The sequence below is a fragment of the Natator depressus genome, chromosome 6, assembly GCF_965152275.1.
Source record: "Natator depressus isolate rNatDep1 chromosome 6, rNatDep2.hap1, whole genome shotgun sequence".
NCBI lineage: Eukaryota > Metazoa > Chordata > Testudines > Cheloniidae > Natator > Natator depressus.
This window is the reverse complement of record NC_134239.1, coordinates 31,076,036-31,096,310: the sequence shown is the minus strand read 5'-3', so window position 1 is coordinate 31,096,310 and position 20,275 is coordinate 31,076,036. Positions and strand designations below refer to the sequence as shown.

Sequence of the window (20,275 nt, the reverse complement as noted above, 5' to 3'; positions counted from 1 at the left end):
GCTGCGGAGAAGCCAAGAGGAGCTGGGTGAGCTACTGGGACTGCTGCCTTGAAGGGATAACTGCTCAGAAGATCTGATCAGGGATTGAATCTGAGTTGCCCAGGAAACCCAGCCTCAGCAACCCTGCTGACTTCCCTTTCTGCTAGGACACCCTCCTCCCAGTCCTGAGAGTCTGAGCCTCACACTGTGACTCATTTCTCAAGTATCATTTCCCCTCCTATAAATATTCCTTGGGAAGGGGGATGATCAGGCTTCTTCTGAGTTACCTCTGCAAGAGTCAATACCAGAGTTAATGTCTGAACTCAGGAGTACCTAGCTCCCAGTGTGTGGGAAGAACACTGGTCTCTCTCTCTTGCGCTCTTCCCTTCTTCCCCAATATAGTACATGATTTTACATGTGTGTATGTTTCAATGTTGGGAAAGCTAAGAAAATAGGCAGTAGAGATAATATTTTGATAAAGAAAATACAGTAAATGCTGCAAGGGTGATTTTGAAACATGACTGCATTTTCAACTAACTTTAGCGCAAAGTATACAGATCAGTTGCATAATATGCAAACAAAAATGCAGTATCTTTATGCACATGTTAGGAGAAGGCAATAGTATAGCACAAAATGATCAGTTTTAGGTTTCTTTTTCTTTTAAAATTGCAGGATCTGAAAAAATATGCATTTATTTCATTGCTACACGAAAAAATCATCCCTGTGCAGGGGATGAGTACAAGATTTATGCACTACATAAGTCCCAATTACACCCTCAAATAGGAAGTTGATGTCCACCAGTTCCTGCAGCTGAGAGACAGGATAGTTAGCACAGGAGCAGAATCAAACCACTTTCAGGGACTGCCAAACAGTTGCCTACAAATGGGCTCAAACTGTCTTTATGGTCATGATCTCCTAAGACTAAACTTCCTGTGAAGTCAATGGGAGTTTAGTGAGGGAGGAATGAAGACTCAGGCCTGCTCCTGCTACTTATGCAACTAACTCAAACAGGGTCCTGCATCAGCTAGCAAGGCCTGCTGGAGAGGGGGACGGTGTGTGACTAGATAACATAGCTGGGGTGGCCAAACCATGGCTCATGAGCTGCATGCGACTCTTTTACAGTTAAAGTGTGGCTCTCTGAGCCCCCCCTGCTTTCCCCCCATTCTCTGCTGATCAGGCAGTTTGGGGGAGCTTGGGGCTTCTGCCCTGTGGCGGGATGATGGGGTTAAGAGCTTCTGCCCAGCAGGCACGGATGCTGGAACAATTTTTATAGTGGGGGTGCTGAGAGCCATTGAACAAAACTGTAACCCCTGTGTATAATGAAAACCACTTCAAGCCAGGGGGTGTGGCAGCTCCCCCAGCACCCCTAGTTCCAGCACCTGTGCCAGCAGGGAGGGAGGTCTTGGGGCTTCAGCCCCACCGGGACTAGGGGCTTCAGCAGGAGCAGGGCTGAAGCCCCAATTCCCCCCCCCCCACAACTTCAGGGGGCTGAAGCCCTGAGACAACACCCCGTCCCGGCCCCACTGCAGGACTGAAGCCCCGAGCCCTGGCAGGCACACCTTGGCTCTTGAACTTCTGAAGATTGTTGTATGCAGCTCAGAGGGTCAGTAAGTTTGGCCATCCTGTAATATAGGGACAGCTGCCAGGATCTCAGAGTGCCTGGTTATTGTTCTAATTATGATCACCAGTTCCACCTGTGCTTAGAGGGGCAATTGCAGCTGATCCTCTTTACTTAGACAGTTCACACATCCATATGAATGGTTAAGTAACATTATTTTAATTAATGATGTATGCATGATGCCATTTCACCTTAAAGTTGTATTACATCTTACTTGATGCATGTTCACAAGTGGACTTTTCAAGATTCAATTCACAGTGGTACTCAAATTAGCTCAAGCAAATGTCCACCCCACCACCCAAATCAGATTCAGAATGAAAATCATACACAGGGATTGCTTTCTGACTCTTACATAGATTCCACAGCTACTAGATCCTATGTTTTGAACCATTCTGAACTGCTGGCGATCTGGCCGCTCCTCTGCATCCTAAGTTAGTCAGGGCAGTGTTGAGGGCTTTGTTTAGCTTCTTCATGTGGAGGGGCTAATTTGATAGAGTTCAGATTGCTGGTGTACAGATCGCTGCATCTCTAAGTACAATACCGTAGCATTTGAATGGTTTCAGAGTAGCAGCCATGTTAGTCTGTATCCGCAAAAAGAAAAGGAGTGCTTGTGGCACCTTAGAGACTAAATTTTTTAGTCTCTAAGGTGCCACAAGTACTCCTTTTCTTTTAGCATTTGAATATTCATTTCCTGATGGAAACCAACAAAACACCACTATGCATCTAATATTGATGTTTCCTCCTAAATGGTATACTGCTGTAATAGAAAATGCATAGAAAACACCACAGTGCAATTATCCTAACATAGGCTAGATGTATAGGCTCGACACAGTGAAGTATGATACATAAGCACCATGTGGCTCAAATTCTGAATGTTATTTGCCAATCGGTTGAGCTACATGCTCGCTTCATTGAGCATGACAACCTAGTTTTAAGTGTCATTTAATTTTCATTTTGAAATATAATTACAAAGTGTTCACTGTAAGATATCACTCGTCTGCAAATGTGTCAAGATTAATTTGTGCTAGCTTATTCACAAGTGTCAATAGTTAATTACTGTGTCATCTCTGGATGGCTAAATGACATTCTAACTTCTGATTTTTTACAGTGTTCCTTTATGTTATTTTCCATTAAGGGATGAGTCCATATTCCTACATGTGGGCAAATATTCAAGCACATAAAATACCAGACGTCACAACTCATTAAAATCAACAGAGCATATATTGCGCTATATAACCTATAAAATACATTTAACTGAAAAGATAATTCTAGTAATAATGTCAGATTCCTAAAAACTGCACATTAATTTGGATCTGTCTGATCTAATGCCTAGGGGATTAGTATATGGGATCATTGTTAGATTTTTATACAACAAGACAAGGACAGCTCTTTTGAACAACTGTGTTTCTTAAAAATATTATTTGCCTTCTTTTCTCCGTAGATATTCTGGTCTCTCAATTATGTACTTTTTTCTTTGATTGTTTAGTTGTCAGACAGAGAGAGAAAGAGAGAGAGAGAGAATTAAAAAATTATGATTTCACTGGTAACTTGCTACCCTTCATCACATGAGTAGCAAGAAATCAAACAAAGTATCCACTGAGATTAATTGTAGGAAAGAAATGCTTTGAAATTCCAAACACTACTTTTTCTCAGTCTCCTATGATATTTTTCCCTTTATGAAAATAAAAAAGCAATTCATTATTTCTATTGGTTACAAAGGAATATAATTTCTTTTAATAAAATTGATGAAAGGAAATACCAAGCAGAACAATATTTATTATGAGTTTTTAATGTTCTACAAGAAACATTTTCACAGATTTCTTTCTTGGAGCCTCACCTGTTCTTGCTGTTGGCGAGCAAGGTCCATTTGCTGCCGTTGTTTTTCAATTTGTGAGGCTGCCAGCTTTTTCTGTTCATCATGGGCAGCCAGGAGCTGCTCCCGTAAACTGATCAGCTGGGTGATCATGGTAGAGAGCTGTCGCTCTTTTTCTGCCAGGCTTTCTGGCGTACCTAAATGAGGAGGAAAGATACATTGTGAATATCAGGTAGACAGCAGTTATTGAACAATATTCACAAAGAAATTGGGTTAAGTACCAAAGTGCTTTTTCCACGTGGCATCTTGAACATATATTTTACTAGAAATTCCCAGCATGCAGCCTTGCTATGTTCCAAGCAGTATGGGACGTTACAAGAATTGTGAAGCAGAAGAGCAATTGAGAGCAACTATTTCTTTTTTCTGACAAGAGTAATTAATGATGTACTCTGAGATATCAAATCTCTTTCCCTTCCATCTAAACCTTCCCAGTGTAATGACTACTTCATGTACTACCAAATTCACATTTTGATTAACATAATTTCCCCTCAGTTGTACATTCTGAAAAAAAAATAAGCAACAAGATTCTGTATTATAAGGACAGCAGTTTAATGGTTTGTTGGTCATTTATTTAAGAAGATTTCCATCCATATATAGCATGCTGTAGGAATGGTACAGCATGTGAGTCATTTATTGTCATTGAGAAATCATGGCAAAGGTATACCTTTGTTATGGAACAAGTATACAAGGCGAGCTACACTTGTAGCCATTGAGAAATGGTTCAACCTGAGAAAATACTTTTAAAAATTCTCATTTAACTTTCAAAGTTTACTCTGCAGAGTGTTTAATTAAGATGATACTATGGTACATTTATTCTTTGCACTAATGGTGCTTAGCAGTCTGTTTATGGGTAAACTGTATGGTTCTCCAAGTAAAGAGTTCACGATCCTTTTGCGAATCAAGCCAAAAAATATGCTAAATATAAACATTTTACTTTGGCACAAATAATAATCTCAACTTACTGTACTTGAATCACACAGGTTTCTTTCCCATGTGAGCATCTCAGATCCAGAGTACTATAATGGACAAGTACAGTGAGAGCACAATACAGTGAAGAGACATTGGGAAGCAAAACTACTACTTTCTCCCGGGAAGAAAGCTCCAACTGGATTTGGAGGAAATGAGTCTTGCCAGGTCCACAGAATAAACAAGAGGTGGGGAGCAGGCCAACCAGCTAAAGATCCATGTGAGCCTGCTGGATGCCCCAAAGACATATGAAGTCAGATGAGGAGGTAAGGCGATCCCTCCCTCCCACTGACTCACAGAAGACAGCTTCAGGTAAAGAGGAGCCTTAAGACTTTTTGAGGAAGGAGAAGAGAGTTGTGGGGAAGTGGGTCAAGTAAGGAATGGAAAAGCTGGCACCAGAGTTCTGAATCCACCTTCCTCCCTAGAGGAGGATGGAAGTCTTCCAGGCAAGAAGAGGCTGCCAGGTTTCAGTAGCTGCTTCTTCTCCGAGGATGGGGAAACAAACAGGATTCTATGCAGCAGGTTTGAGACTCCCACAGACTCATCTACTTACACTACATTATTTTTGGATTCATATTATTTTTAAACGTGTAGAGGGTTTTACATTCAAACATGGTCACCAGCGGTGCTCAGCTGCCACATTGATGAGCACAGGATAAAAACCTGAAGAGGCCAAGATTAGTGAAAGGATTTCAGAAATCTTCAATCTGTATTTACTGCATGTTTTATGTTTTCTCTTGTAAATATTAAGAAAATCCCTTTGGAAGAAATATTCTGAAATGCTATTGTGGAAATAGTATTGTAAGGATTTTTCAAAAGATAGGTTGAAAATGTAATATGATTTTCATTTAAAGTGTTCCAAAAATGTGGCCTACATCTGTTTATCTGGCTGAAAAGAGAATACAGTTACTGCATGGATTAAATCATTCTTGCTCAGCAGCCCAAAACTTCAGGGTAAAAAGGTAACTGTTTGGAAGTGCATTTCTTAATTTCAATTAATATTTATATTTAAAAGAAAAAAGCTGAAGGGCATTCTATTGTTTAATCCAATTTCTTGTGAAACTCCAGAGGGCTCGTGTGAACTTTAAAATAGTGCATCAACGCCCCAAAAGAGAATCTGGGTAAAAATGTTTGAAGTGTCTAAGTGAGTTGGAAGGCTAAATATTATTTTCAAATGTGATGTAGGCACATAGGAGCCTAAGTTTCACTGAAAATCAGAGGAATTTAGGCTCCTAAATAAAGCTGGACAAAATTTTTCAACTAAAACTTTGGTTTTTTTGCTAAAATATGCAGATTCAGATTGACCAAAACATTTTGGGAGTTTGTATGATTTCAATAAAAAATAGGGGAGAGGGTCAGAAATGTCAAAACAGTTCATTCTGACAGTTCCAATATGAAATATTATGATTTGCAGGCTAGATTCACAAGGGAATTTAGGCACCACTGGCATTCACAAAACTGAGGAAGACATGTCATCCACTCCATTATACCGCACTGGCTAGAGTACTTGCCTGGTAGATGGAAGTCCTGGGGCTCAAGTCCCTGTTCCAGACACAGGATTTAAACCTCTACAGCAAGGATTTGAACTCAGGTCTCCCTCTTCTCAGATGAGTGACCTAACCAACTCCTTTGTGACTAAGTCACTTTTGAAAATTTTACACTGCGGCTTCAAAGTGATTTAGGTGCTTTTGAAAAATTTACCCCCTAGTTAAGTTTCAATTAATAGACAGCCACCTCAAAAATACACTCCGCACTGCCACAAGGAAACATATTTATCTGCCTTCCATAACCACCACTGATCTACTCCTCTACTTAATCCAGAAAGACAATTGGGAGCAACCTGCTGACTAAGATGATATTCAGACCCATTCACTGACATCTGGGGAAACCATAGCTTAAGACTTCCACATCTGTCAAGCAGCTTCTGAATTGAAATTCTGAGCCTTGATTTTAGTGTCATAAAATATTTTACATACCCAAGGCAGGCATTACAATTCTACTTTGTTACCATATTATTCTGCATGCTTTGTATTTATGTCATAATATGGTTATAAAACCAGCATACAAAATGCTTGCTAAAGCTGTGACATTTGACTATTCTGTTAGACTTAGCTGGAATGCTTGATGTAGGTATGATAGAACACGAGCATCTAAGATATCTCCTTTCCCATTCTTTTAATTCCATACAGTTGCACGTTGAAGTTACAATTTCCCATTCAGAAAACAGCAGTGGTAATTGTTTTAGAAGAAAATCACATCTAAAAAATAATTAATCCCATTACATTATTGACCCCCACCCCAATTATTAATCCTTATTCATTCCCACACAACTCATGTCCACAAATGGGATAGGACTGATGACCCTAAAGCATGCTCATTGAAAATAATGAGAAGTCTATGAAACTGTGCCACATCCCAGTTGAACGCTACTTGTGGCAAGAAAGGATAAAAGATACCTGAATGTTGTGGGTGGGGGGTTAATGGCATAATTTAATTTTGGAGTGGAAAATCCTATCCATTATTTTACAGTTTAAATACTAATAAAAAACAACTTGCTAAGAATGCAGACCAGATTGAGCTGATCTAGCTGGGCCAACAGAGGTCATCAGTAGCTGTGTACCATCATCATCTGTTTCACATCCACTTACTGCAGCGAGCTACAAGATCCCTAAAATCATTATCAGTAAATAAACTCTTCTGCTGACTAATATATATATAGCTGTCTGTACAATACATTTGCCATGAAGACAGATGAAAAAAAAACTTCATATAAAAGATATCAACATACAGTAAATATGCCTGCTTTCATAAACTACTATATATTACACACGTAGCTTTCTCTCTCTGTTCTGAACTGTATCTATTCTCTAACTCCAAAGACAGTGCTGCATTTTTTTCCATGGAGCTTTCCTTATCCCCAAAACACATCTGTCTTGAGTTTCGCTAAGATTTGTCAGGTGGATCAGTGCTCCCCAGGGCCTGCTCCATCTGAAGTATTTTAATTTGACTAAACACCTGATTTATTTTATCTCTCCGATGAGAAAGGCAGTTTGTCTTAATAGAGTCTGTCAGCCCACAGTCCCATTCACAGCAATTTACAGGCAGCCAGGGACGCTGGAAGAGAAGAGTGCTGTGATTCTGTATTTTATCCTCCTCCAGAAAGCACCTAAAAGCAGCTATTCACTGCTACTGCATGTGGCATTTTAGAACTGAATTAGCTTTTTATTCAAGTAACTACACTTGTTGTGAATAGCTTATCTGTAAAATTGCTACATTCACTACTGATTTTATTAACCTTTGGCTCCATCACAAAATGGTCTTCAGTTAAGAAAGACCTTTAAAATTGACACATTTTTCTTATGGGCCTTTATTTCAGTGACTTCAGATTTACTGAATTTGATCCATTGACTTCTTTACTGGTTGTATTTAAAATTTTGAGGCTCAATGGGAAGTCACTGGTATTTAAGGAAATTTTTTTAAAAAGTAAACATAACGGCAATTTTCCTCATCAAAAGTTTAGAATAAACAATAATTTATTCTTCATTGTAGACATTAAAGTATCTACCCTTCCTTGGTGTCTAATAAGCTGAATAAGCTAAATAAATAATCATAATTGTTCCATCAATTCAATTCTCCATTGTGTTCATTGATTTAACAGTGAATCTTGTATTGCTTTAAGTGTACGTTGAGATAAAGTGATCAAATTGAACAGAACCAACACATCAAAGGAAAAATTGAGGAATTTTGGTCATAGGTCAATCTAACAGAGAGTAATAAAATAAAACAGCTATAAATCTACTTCAAAAGAGACCAACTAAATTTTATTTGTCAGCTAAGATTGCACTTACAGTGTATTCTCTTTGTGGCAAAGTCCTGTCTTTCAAAATTGTTTATAAAGCTCCATGTGCATTTCTGGTGCTATAAAAAAATTATACTTTCCCAAATCTTACATTCAAATCCTTACTAAAATGTGCATAATGATATCCTGCACTTCCATCTGGGAGGCAGTGTAGCTCAGTAGATAGAGCACTGGACTGGGACTCAGGAGACCTGGCCTGCTGGGTGAATCTGGACAAGTCATTTCATCTTCATGCGTTTCAGTTTCTCCATCTGTAAAAGGTGGATAATAATCCTGTCTTCCTTTGTAAAGAGCTTGAAGAGGTGGTATACATGAAAGGTGCTGTATAAAAGCTAAATATTATTATTATTATTATCATCTGTACAGATTTCTTAAAAATGTTTGGAAAGTGATTATAAACCTCATGTCCCAAAATTGTAGATACAGAGTTTATTATTTTGCAGTTTGAGAAGAGAAATTTGCTCCACTGCTTTTCCAGCACTTCTCCCACCCCTGTCATTGATCAGTCTATTTACTGGTTTATCTGCATGTCAGTGACTCTCACAAGATGACATTCCATTCTAGAGACATGATGGCATAGTGATAGCTATGGGGAACAGAGAAAATAAACAGGAACAAGAAACAAAAGATTTTCAGAGCTACTGAATGTAATTTCAAACTCTGTTCTTTTGTACTCAGCAACAGAAAAAGGACAGCCCCTTTAAAAACTATATGCTGTACCAACCCAACAAAAGACAATAAGAAACACAGAGTAACAAACAGGCCTAGTAATTAAAATACAAAGTCCACTGAAGAGGGACTTTTTCCATCGACATCAATAGGCTTTGGATCAGGCCCTAACAGCAGGAGACTAGCAGGCTGGAATCAAAGCTTCTAATTCTCACCCTGACACTAAATCACAGAGTTCTTCAACAAGGCTGCCTCAGTTTCCCCAACCTGTAAAACGGGTAAATTAGCACAACAAAGTAGTTTTGTTCAATCTACAAAGTGCTTTGAGATGTTTGGATCAAAGTCTCTAGGCAGCTGCAAAGTATTATCATTTCTCTTGAATTCCATGATTAACATCGAGCCTTATAAATACCATTCTCTTTCACTCTCTGCATCTTAAACTTTTGTCTGATACATCTAAATAAAATATGAAAGCTAAGTTACAATTGCTTATGCCCCCTCTGTTTAGTGTTTTAAATAACCAGACAGTGTATTTTTAATAAGATCAACAGAAGGCAAAACAAGAAAGGAGAAGAGTGGACTTTGCCAGCAGCTACAGAAAGGCTTAAAAACACTTAACTGCAGTTCCAAAGTATCATCAACTGAAGCAATTCAACCAACAATCAAAAATGATTTTGAATCAAATTAAGCAATTTCCGCCTTTGAAAAAAGGATGTCTTTATGAACCAATTCCCCTGGAAGTTCTAATATTTTTTAATGGACATTGTTTGAGGAGGAAAAAAACAAAAACACAGTGCCAGACATAAAGGAAAGTATATTCAATCTGAGCTGCTGGAAATAACCTGGTTAAACCATTCATTCTGTCTAACACCACAGTCTGCAGCACACATCAGATAGGCTGTGATGTCTCTACTTCACAGGCTCTCTGTCCAGCATTTAGCATTTACACTTTTTTGATTGGGTCACCTTTTAAATGCCACAAAATAGGGCAGCAGAAGTCAACAAAAATAATCAGGGAAAACAGAAGAAAGTAACAATTGAATGGAAAGGCTTCTGAGATAAAAGTCAGTTTGTGGTGGCTGCCTGACGAAGGAGCCCCCTTCCCAGCACGAGCATCTAATTTGAGTTCTAACTCCAACAGCAGTTTAAAAAGCTTTCCGCTCTAAAGGGCCCCAAGTGCATCATAAAGATAAAAGATTTCAGTACAAAACAACCACAAAGACCTCTATTATCTTATCGGTCTTTGGTTACAACAGCCTAACTAATATGACTAAGTTCTAAAAGACTCTTTTTTATACAAACACCAGAATACTGGAATTTCTTTATTTCATGATCAGTTAGCGATTGTTTGTGCTCCCATATGCTACTGTCCAGTCCTCAGTCAATAAAAAGTTTTATAAATGCTGCTGTTGTGCTTTATAGCATCCATATGCAGAAGGCAACAGAGCAAACATGTCCAGCATGCAAACCACACAGGCTAGCTTCTTTAGTGAAGGTGTGAGATTCCCCCGACCCTCACATGAAAGCAATTCCTAATGTAACCCAACAATAAAATAAAATAAAATCCTGTGTGTATAAACAAGGCTGGAAGATGTGTGAAGTAATTTATGAAATCATAATTTAGTGCAAATTCTGTCAGATTAACATAGATTATCTCCAAAAAGTGGCTTAAGAAAGCTCTACTCATGATGTGGTCCAAAATGCTTAACTGATGATCTGCAGGATTCTGCCGTACTCCCAAATGTGCTTAACACCAGGTGCCTAGCACATTTCAGATGTTGGTGAACCAAAAGCAGTGTGGTTTGGAGAAAGAGAGTGTATTAACACAATGCATAACTCGGTAGTAACCTGCGGTCTGAAAATCATTTTAAGAGTTACATTATGATCTGCTTAAAATGTGTTTTCACCCCCATACTGTTCTAGGCTGGCTATCTATATTACAGGGAGCAGTATGGGAGAACAAGAAGCCTCCACAGGGTCATTATGACCCACCCTCCCAACCACACACGTGTATGTAGGTGGGCAGTGGACAGGGAAAGCATCACAATTGCAGGGCTAGCTGCACTTTTGTCCCTTGTCTGGTATCTCTAAGAGTACCCCTTCAGGTGTCAGGCCTTGTGCTTTTAGCTATCCTGGAACAGTATTCCATAATTCTTCCATTCTTACCAGGCCATGGTCTACAGTACCTGTAGGTCAACCATGCTTACCTAGCAGATCGTACTGAGATTAGGAACCTGGGGCTTTTGCATTCGTGAGTCTGTGACTAGTGGGGTATGGTGACAAAACATCCTTCTTAAACCAAGTACTGTGTATGGTGAAGCATTTGTGAGGGAGGGGGGAGGGGGAATGATTTAAAGAGAGTCTTCACAAATGTTTCTCTTGCCTAACCTAGATAGTGACCTCGGAAGGCCTAACTTTTTCAGACGCTCCCAACAAGTGTCTGTGTCTCAGCCTGGCTCCCCAAAATAACTACCCCTCCCCTTGAGAAAGTGGTCATTTGTAAACCTGCTGCATTCTTTCAATCTCCTGTGTTTGCAGGCCTTTTCCTGTCCTGACATTGTCTCTTAACTATCAAGTTTTTGCTGAAAAGTGGCTTATCTGGTGCCACTCTTTTTTCTTCCTGCTTGTATTTCCCAGCAGCCCCCTTTTTAAACTAAACCAATAAATTCATACCGTGACCATCCCAATAACCAGGTCAACAGACAATAGTAATCACTTGTTACAGAACAGCTCCAAATCCATCAGAGGACGTAACCTGTACAAAGTATAGGGCCAGCTCACATTACTTTCCCCCAGGTGACTCTCTGAGTCACAGACTGGTCCCTGATCTGCTCCTTGGGTAGCAAAACTAAGCACTGCCCCATACTTAGGTCTGTGGCAAAGACACAATTGAGCCCTAAAAGAAAATCAATTTCAGGAGTGTAATTGTTCCTGGCCTTAGGGGGAATATGATATGTCCATAGCCTCTCCAGATAGTAGCCACAAGGGAAAAGGCTGAATATTTGTATTTTTATCCAAATGGCATCTTAAAAAGTTCACACACACACACACACACATACAAACGCTTGAACACTATTTTAGACCATCCTTAGAGCACTTCGGCTCCATTAATATACTTGGGCAGTTTCTGGCAATTATACAAACCTACTTCATATGTTCTATGCTATTTAAAAGAAAACTACCCCTTTTTTCCCATAGTGGCCCTCAGAAATTCCAGAAAATGTATTAATCCATGTACATGCAACCAGTAGGAAAACGAGTTGCTGAATTAATTATCCCGAAAGTTTTACAAAAGTAGAGATTTAGAGTCGTGAATGGCTAGTTTGACGAGATAAATGATTTCAGAAATGGTTTGTATCTGTTCAATGGGCTCAGTTTGGAATCTGTGTGAAAAAAATGTGTCAACAATGAAAGGAAACAGAAATACGCATCAGACTTTCCAACTAAACCTCAGTAAACCTGTTCTTTCTAAGTTAGAGGATGATGAGAAAAGGAAAGGCCACAGGCAGAGAGTAGTGTGAATAGTGATTTAAAGACAAACACTGAAAATAAGAGGTGGAAAGGGAAAGAGAAGCAAGGAATTTTGACCGGTAGCTCTGAAGAATGTAGCCTAGGACACCGCATTGGTAATCCAGATAAAATGAACAGGATGGTGTTGCATTTGAAATAATAATTACTAAGAATACAGACAAGAATTAGAAAAACAACAGTCGTCTGTATTAAATATATAAGATTTAATTCCAAGAAGCTTAAAATAAGCAAGCAAGATAAGCGGAAGGAAGTTTAGTTATTAGGGTGCTAACTTGAGATGTGGAAGACCCACATACAATTCACTGCTCTGTCAGACTTCCTGTGTGACCTTGGGCAAGTCACTTAGACTCTCTGGTCTTCAGTTCCTATCTATAAAAAGGGGATAACAACACTTCCTTACCTCATAGGGTTGTTGTGAGGATAAATACACTAATGATTGTGAAGCACTCAGATAATGGGGTAATGCGGGACAGAAAATTCCCTAAGATAGATGGAGAGGAAGAATTCCAGTGTCTGTTTTTACTAAAATTTCACCCACTAATGCTCTCCAGCAGGACATCAAATTACAAATATTCATCATCCGAATGACGTTTACCTGGTGTTTGTGAAATCAATAGCATTATACAAACTAATCCTTTTCATGGATCTCAAATACACACCACGTTGATTCCAGGATAAGAGCTATGAGAAGCAGGGCACTGGATGATTTGAAGAACGATGGAGGATTTCCATTTATTGTAGTCCATGTGATAATCAATAACACAAGTAAAAAGAAATTCCATAAAGTAGATCATTTTAAGGTCCTGGAAAGACAACTAACAATTAGATGATGAAGGTGGGGGGTTTTTTTCATTCTCAGTTAATTGGGATTATCCAGCAATAGTGGCTGGTCAAGTACCTTGCTCTCTTCCACCTTTAAGCATATAAATATTTGGAAAAGTAATACGGTAACTATATAGCTAATTTATTCATTACATATACTTTATAATATTTATATTTATATTAAATGTACAGTAACAGGTCAAGATAGATTAGGTATTAAATACACTTGATTGTGATGTTCACAGCTGAAAACTGATATACTGTGTGGAGAAAATTCTGCCCTTTGTTACATCTCTTCAACCTCATTAAAGTCAATACATTTGCACAGGTGTAACTGGAGAGCAGAATTCATTTTTTTGCCAAATGCGCTATTTCTAGTTCACTGTATGTTTGGAAGCACGCACACACAAACAAACATACAGACAGGAGTAAACAATATGTAAAGAAAAGGCTGGTAAGGAAAGGCTCTATCAATGGACTATGTTGATTCAAAAAACCAAGCTACTAAAGGTAGTGTAACTGGAAATGTTAAAGAATTAATGAACAGGAAATCTATCACACCGGTATAACTGTCACCTTCAGAGAGTTAAAATGAAACTGTGGGAACAAACAAATGATACTCCATGGTACACTGTGGCATAAACAAGAGTCAATTACATTGACTATTCTAGCAACTGCAAGATAAAAATAGACTTACTGGACTCAATCTTCAGCTGCGTCCAATAAGTGACAGGCACTGGTAAAGGGAAAAGACACAAGAGCAATTTGTGGCTAGCAGCTCCTGGGGCCAATTCTATGTTGTCCCTGTCCCTATCATAGTTTAGAGCAGTTTCATGGTAAACTAACCTGGGCCAGCTATGGTCCCAAGACACCAGTATGCCAGCTGGGAACTACCGGAGAGCAGCTGGCTTGCTGGCTCATTTGTGCCACTGGGGCAGTGATGAGGAGCTGTCCCAATATCACTTGTAATTTACATCAGAAGGTACAAAAGATTTAAGGGCCTGAGGGTAAAAAGACTGCCCTACAATGTCGCCAAATATACCTCTCTGAGATGGGAGGGCTGCTGGATACTAGACAGGGGCAGCACCAGGATGCCAGAAGTTGCAATAGTAAAGATGGCAGAACTTCTGGAACTTTATACAGTGTAAACAATAAATATATAAGGTTGACCATTCTGCCCCAACACACAGCACTGTGTCTGTACCGCTGCCAGGATCATTAAGGTACCCTACACTAGTTTTATGACTGAAGGTGAAATCTTGAGCTAAAAATATACATGATCAAACTTCCCTTTACTATTGGAAACCACCCTAACTCATTCCTTAATCACAAACCATAGCAGGCCCATGTTACAGCTTCTTCAAGGAGATACAACAAAGTAGTAAAAAGGTTTAAAAACCTACACCTTTTACTTTTCATGACTGGTTCCACATCAATAGCCTTATTCTTCAACTTTCAGCTTCAGAATGCTGTAAGCTGCCACACAGCAAGAGAAAGGGAGTTTCATCTGGGAATGTGGGACATCCAATATATACAGCACTTTTCCTTTTGAAGACTGGGCCTCAAGTATTGCGTGTATGGGGGGGCGAAGGGGCGGGAGCTTGTCTTTTATTCAAATGTTCAAACACCAAGATCAGTAAAGTAGTGGCTGGAAGAGCGGAGATGTTTATCCTAACATTGGTCAAACTTCCCAGTAACAACCATAATGTTAATAATACTTATCATAGCTAACAAATTGTTCTTTTACTATATTGACTCACTTTTTTTTTTAATTCCATTAGAACCACTTACTCCATGGTCCTGAATCACCTCTCACACCATTTTTACTCTGGTATAGCTCTTCAGTGGTGGTAGTACTCATTTACACATCACTGTGAGAGAAGAATTGATCCCCACACTCCCATCTTTCTATTACCTCTACTGTCCCAATATAGGATATATCACAGTAGGTCAGATCAGTGGGCCACTTCATCCAGTATCCTATCTCTGGCCCTGATTCAATGCCCACTAAAGTCAACAGGAAACCTTCCCTTGACTTCAGTGGGCTTTGGATCAGGGCCTCTGACAACAGTCTGTAGCAGATGCTTCAGATAAAGATGCAAGAAGCCCTGTTGTGGATAATTTTGGAATAACAGATTATTAATAACTTGCCTAAATAGAAAGTTTCTTCCTAACCCCATCAGTTAGCGATTGGCTTATGGCCTGAAGCATTAAGGTCTATGTAGCTTATTTAAAAATAAATGCTAAGTGTGGGTCTTCTCGTTATTCATGTAAGTGTCTTAGCCTTTTGGGCACCTACTAAACTCTTACCACAAGAATTTATTGAGGTTAATGAGTTCCATGGGTCAATTATGCATGGGGTGGGAGGAGTAGGGGTAGGACAGAAGGATTTCCTTCAATCAGTTTTAAACATGTAGCCTTTCAGTTTCACCGAATATCCCCTTTTTCCTGTATTATGGGAAAGCTCATTAGGATCACCTGTTTTATGTTCTCTATAAAAACCTTTATTTTATGTTACTCCGTTATACCCCCCAACCTCTTATCTGAACCAGCTACCCCAATCTTTTCAAAATCTCTCTTCTGATGGAAGTAGTTTCTTGCCTCTAATCATTTTTCTCTCTGGACCCATTCTACTTCTGTGATACATTTTTTAAGATAGGGTAGCTAGAACTGAATTCTTTTTCCAGCTGGGAGCTTTCTATATATAGATATAGATATAGATATACACATATATATATATACACATACACACACACACACACACATATATATATGGCATTATAATGTTTTCTATCCTATCTTTATACGTTCTAACATTTTGTTTACTTCGCTGAGCACTGATGTTCACTAAGCAGAACCCACCTACAAAAGACACCATCTCTTTTTCCTGAGCGGTTAGTTAGTAACCCTCCAGATATTCAAAATCAGATGGGAAAAAGCCCTAGAAAATAAGAGAATAATCCTGCACCAGCTGAGTGCTTGTGCCTTTGCCTTGGTGTGGCGGGAGTGTATGTCTTAGGAGCTCTTATCCACCTCTAATTTCTATGATTCTATATTCTAAAATCTACAAGACAGAAACCTACTTTGTTGTAACTTCTACTTTTAGATGTGCTTCTTCAATCTGTAGGTTTATTTCTTTTGTTTTTACATAATGATAGGTAGTGCACCCTTTGGAATTACAATGATGAGAGTCAGAAATGATGACAGTCTGGTTTAACTAAGATCTTATCACCAACATACAAAGATTAGGAGTTTTTTGGAGGAAAATATGTAAATGAAGATTTTAGGATTGATTTTGAAATTGCTCCATTTCTTTGATTATTCTTTCATAGTTCAGTACAGCTGGATAAAAATATTCTGTTTCCATGTTCAACTTTGACTTGTACATAGTCTGGGTAACATAGTACTCTCTTTAAAATGAATCTTATATTTTTAGACTGTAAACATGAAATATCCCCAAGCGATCTGTAAAATTTTTCATTCTTTTGCATCTGGTATGTATCATTATTAGGGCACAATGACAATGAATGCTGGTTTGGGAGGAAAAGCTCCCTAATTAAAATACATATGCAGAACCACAGGACTGTGCTATTTAATAAGGTAACTTTGGAAGGTGAACTGTATATCTAAATAGACTGATAAAGGTAGAAGAAAAGTGAGTTTAATGCCTTATTTGAAGAATGGAACTCATCTGAATTATTTTCAATTCATTTTTCTTGTGTAAGTAATGTCACTGATAATGACTCATGATTTCCTTAGATGCTATTTGCCCTGAATAAAACCAGCTTATGGAGTATAACATGTTTTTGCCATATGTTTTAGTTGTCTAGTTCATTATACAGAAGGTATTGGTAACAGTTAGCTAAAGGAAGCTAAAAAAGGTTTAGGTATTATTTCATATCCTTATAACAGAAAAAGATACCATTATCTCAACTACATACTTTACAAATACTGCTGGAAAAGAAGTCTCAATACCATATTTTTAGACACTAGATACTTCATATATGTTAAGCTTACTGGTTTTAAAATGTGAGCTGCAGAAAAGGAACGTTTTTTTCAAATGCCATTTTTTAATTTTGTTATAAAGTTTGCTCAGCAAATAATGTGACTCTTCTTTCTTTGTTTGTTCTACATTTTGAAAAATAATTTCCATTTCAATTTTTGTAGATCCATTAAGAGCATGATGGTCAGAAAGTTGAGGCCTGAAGTCCACACACCTTTTGTGCATGCACTTGCAGTAGGTGAGCATGCAATACAAGTGCAAAAATGCATCAAGACCTTAGATTTCTGAGAATCAGATTCTAATTCTGTTTTCCAGAGGACAAAATCTGGGCATGTGACAAAGAAAGAATCCTCCCCACCATACAAGCAAAGAAGCCATTCCATAGCTGCTACTGGGATGCAAAAGTCCCTGAAGCTATTGCACTACCGCTCTGTGATAGGCCAGGCACTGGATTCACATAGTAATAGATCAGCTAGATCCACCATGCCTCTCTACATCCCAGAACAATCCCTTCGCACAAGGACTAGGAATGCTCCAGGAACCTTCCTCAGTGCCCTAAAACACAACAGAACTGCAGTAATTCTACTGCATCTAAGATCCACAGCACACACAGGGTAAAGGATAGCAGTTGCTCTCATGAAATTTATTTCTGGTTTCCAATGTCTTACAGTTACTTTTTATTTCCTTGTTAAACAAGGTACTTCTGGTATTTCTAGTTAGCACTTATTAGCTGCATCACTCAGAAATGTCTAAATATAAATACAGTGAATATTAGATAGTACTGCAAGATTTATATACTTTAAATATAAACTTTAATTTTGATCTTAATTACATGTTCATCTTTCATGTCTTACAAATACAAACAAGTATATCAATGAAAAACTTGTATTTGCCTCTAGAGATTTTTATTGCCTCTGGTTATACGGAATGAAGAAGTGAAGTTTATTGCAAAGCAAGGACATTAGCATACCCTGTCTATCAAAAAAACCATAGAGAGGAAACTTCCCACTTTACTTTAGAGGAGACAATTTAGTCAAAAGCCTTTGATATGTGTAGGAAGACAATAACATTTTACACATTTAGAATACACAATATATAGGACTTTATCCAAAGCCCAGTGAAGTCAACAGAAGGACTTTCATTGACTTCAGTGGACTTTAAATCAGGCTCATAGATAGCATGCAGTGAACATTAGTAGTAGCATTAGGTTGTCCAACAAAGAAGGCTTTAGACTTGTAAACCTCCAGATCCTTCTAAATCTTATTCAAAACTGCAATATTATTGTCATAAATATAAAGGGAAGGCTAAACACCTTTAAAATCCCTCCTGGCCAGAGGAAAAATCCGTTCACCTGTAAAGGGTTAAGAAGCTAGGATAACCTCGCTGGCACCTGACCAAAATGACCAATGAGGAGACAAGATACTTTCAAAAGCTGGGTGGAGGGAGAAAAACAAAGGGTCTGGGTCTGTCTGTGTGATGCTTTTGCCGGGGACAGAACAGGAATGGAGTCTTAGAACTTAGTAAGTAATCTAGCTAGATATGCGTTAGATTATGATTTCTTTAAATGGCTGAGAAATTAGGTTGTGCTGAATAGAATGAATATTCCTGTCTGTGTGTCTTTTAGTAACTTAAGGTTTTGCCTAGAGGGATTCTCTATGTTTTGAATCTAATTACCCTGTAAGGTATTTACCATCCTGATTTTACAGAGGTGATTCTTTTTACTGTTTCTTCTATTAAAATGTTTCTTTTAAAGAACTGAATGCTTTTTTCATTGTTCTAAGATCCAAGGGTTTGGGTCTGTGGTCACCTATGCAAATTGGTGAGGATTTTTGCCAAACCTTCCCCAGGAAGTGGGGTGCAAGGGTTGGGAGGATTTTGGGGGAAAGACATTTCCAAACAATGTTTTCCCAATAAACCCAGATAAACGTTTGGTGGTGGCAGTGGAAGTCCAAGGGCAAAGGGTAAAATAGTTTGTACCCTGGGGAAGTTTTAACCTAAGCTGGTAAAAGTAAGCTTAGGAGGTTTTCATGCAGGTCCCCACATCTGTACCCTAGAGTTCAGAGTGGGGAAGGAACCTTGACATTTATAGTTTAAGACATTTCTAATCTGCTAAACATAATATGCTGTCCTGTAAGACCATCTCAGCAGAGCAACTTATTACTGCAAAAAAATGGAATATTACAAAACCTTCTGAAATTGTCAGAATCTTGTTGTATGAATGAGTTAAAAATTGCTTGTGTGTTTTCCCAAGTTTTATAAACAACAGAGGAATTTTCAACCCTCGTAAGTGAATGCACCCCCAATCAAACCAGAATTCCTAGGAAACACTGCAAAATTATTGACCCAGTTTCTTAACTACATATACAAACTCCCAAATCACGTTAGTCAGAGCAACAAAGAGATGGCCTACATTTACAGACCAAAGTTCCACCCATGTTCTAACAGTATTCTGGTCTAATTATACTCCAAACCACAGGCATGAGTACATTTAGCCAGATGTTTCTAGGAAGCAACTAAAAAATAGAATTGGGAATTTTTAAAATTCAATATATTCCTACACCAAACTGATCACAAACCAAAACATTTAACACAATCATTTACTATGAAGTCACTTGGAATTAAACTGCTCAAAACCTTAAACCAGAAAACTTTATTAGGTTGTTTTGATACATCTGCATTTACAGAAATGCTCTACAGATGAGATATAAACACTGAGTGAAATACAAATATGAACCATTCAAAAGAGTTAATGTAATGTAATATTAGAAAGTCTAGGCTTTTGGCCTAAGTGGCCACCATCTACAGTACTCTGCACCTCAGAGTACAACTGGAAACACCAAACCAAGCCGGGAAATGAGGCATCCCATTGTGATATTTCTCCAATTCTAAACACCATAAAGATGCTGGAATGCATTTAGGAGAAACAGAGACACCAAATCCCATTTCTTCTTCAGG

The 20,275-nt window shown here is 38.5% G+C and overlaps 1 protein-coding gene across 8 annotated transcripts in view; it reads right to left on the bottom strand.

Moving 5' to 3' along the window:
* Positions 1-20,275, bottom strand: part of SOX6 (SRY-box transcription factor 6) — a 469,848-nt gene that overhangs the window by 168,035 nt on the left and 281,538 nt on the right. For all 8 annotated transcript variants that reach the window (XM_074954950.1, XM_074954952.1, XM_074954946.1 and 5 more), the window contains one exon: positions 3,435-3,607. In XM_074954950.1, coding sequence (XP_074811051.1) covers positions 3,435-3,607 — 173 coding nt within the window. The remainder of the gene's footprint in view (positions 1-3,434; positions 3,608-20,275) is intronic.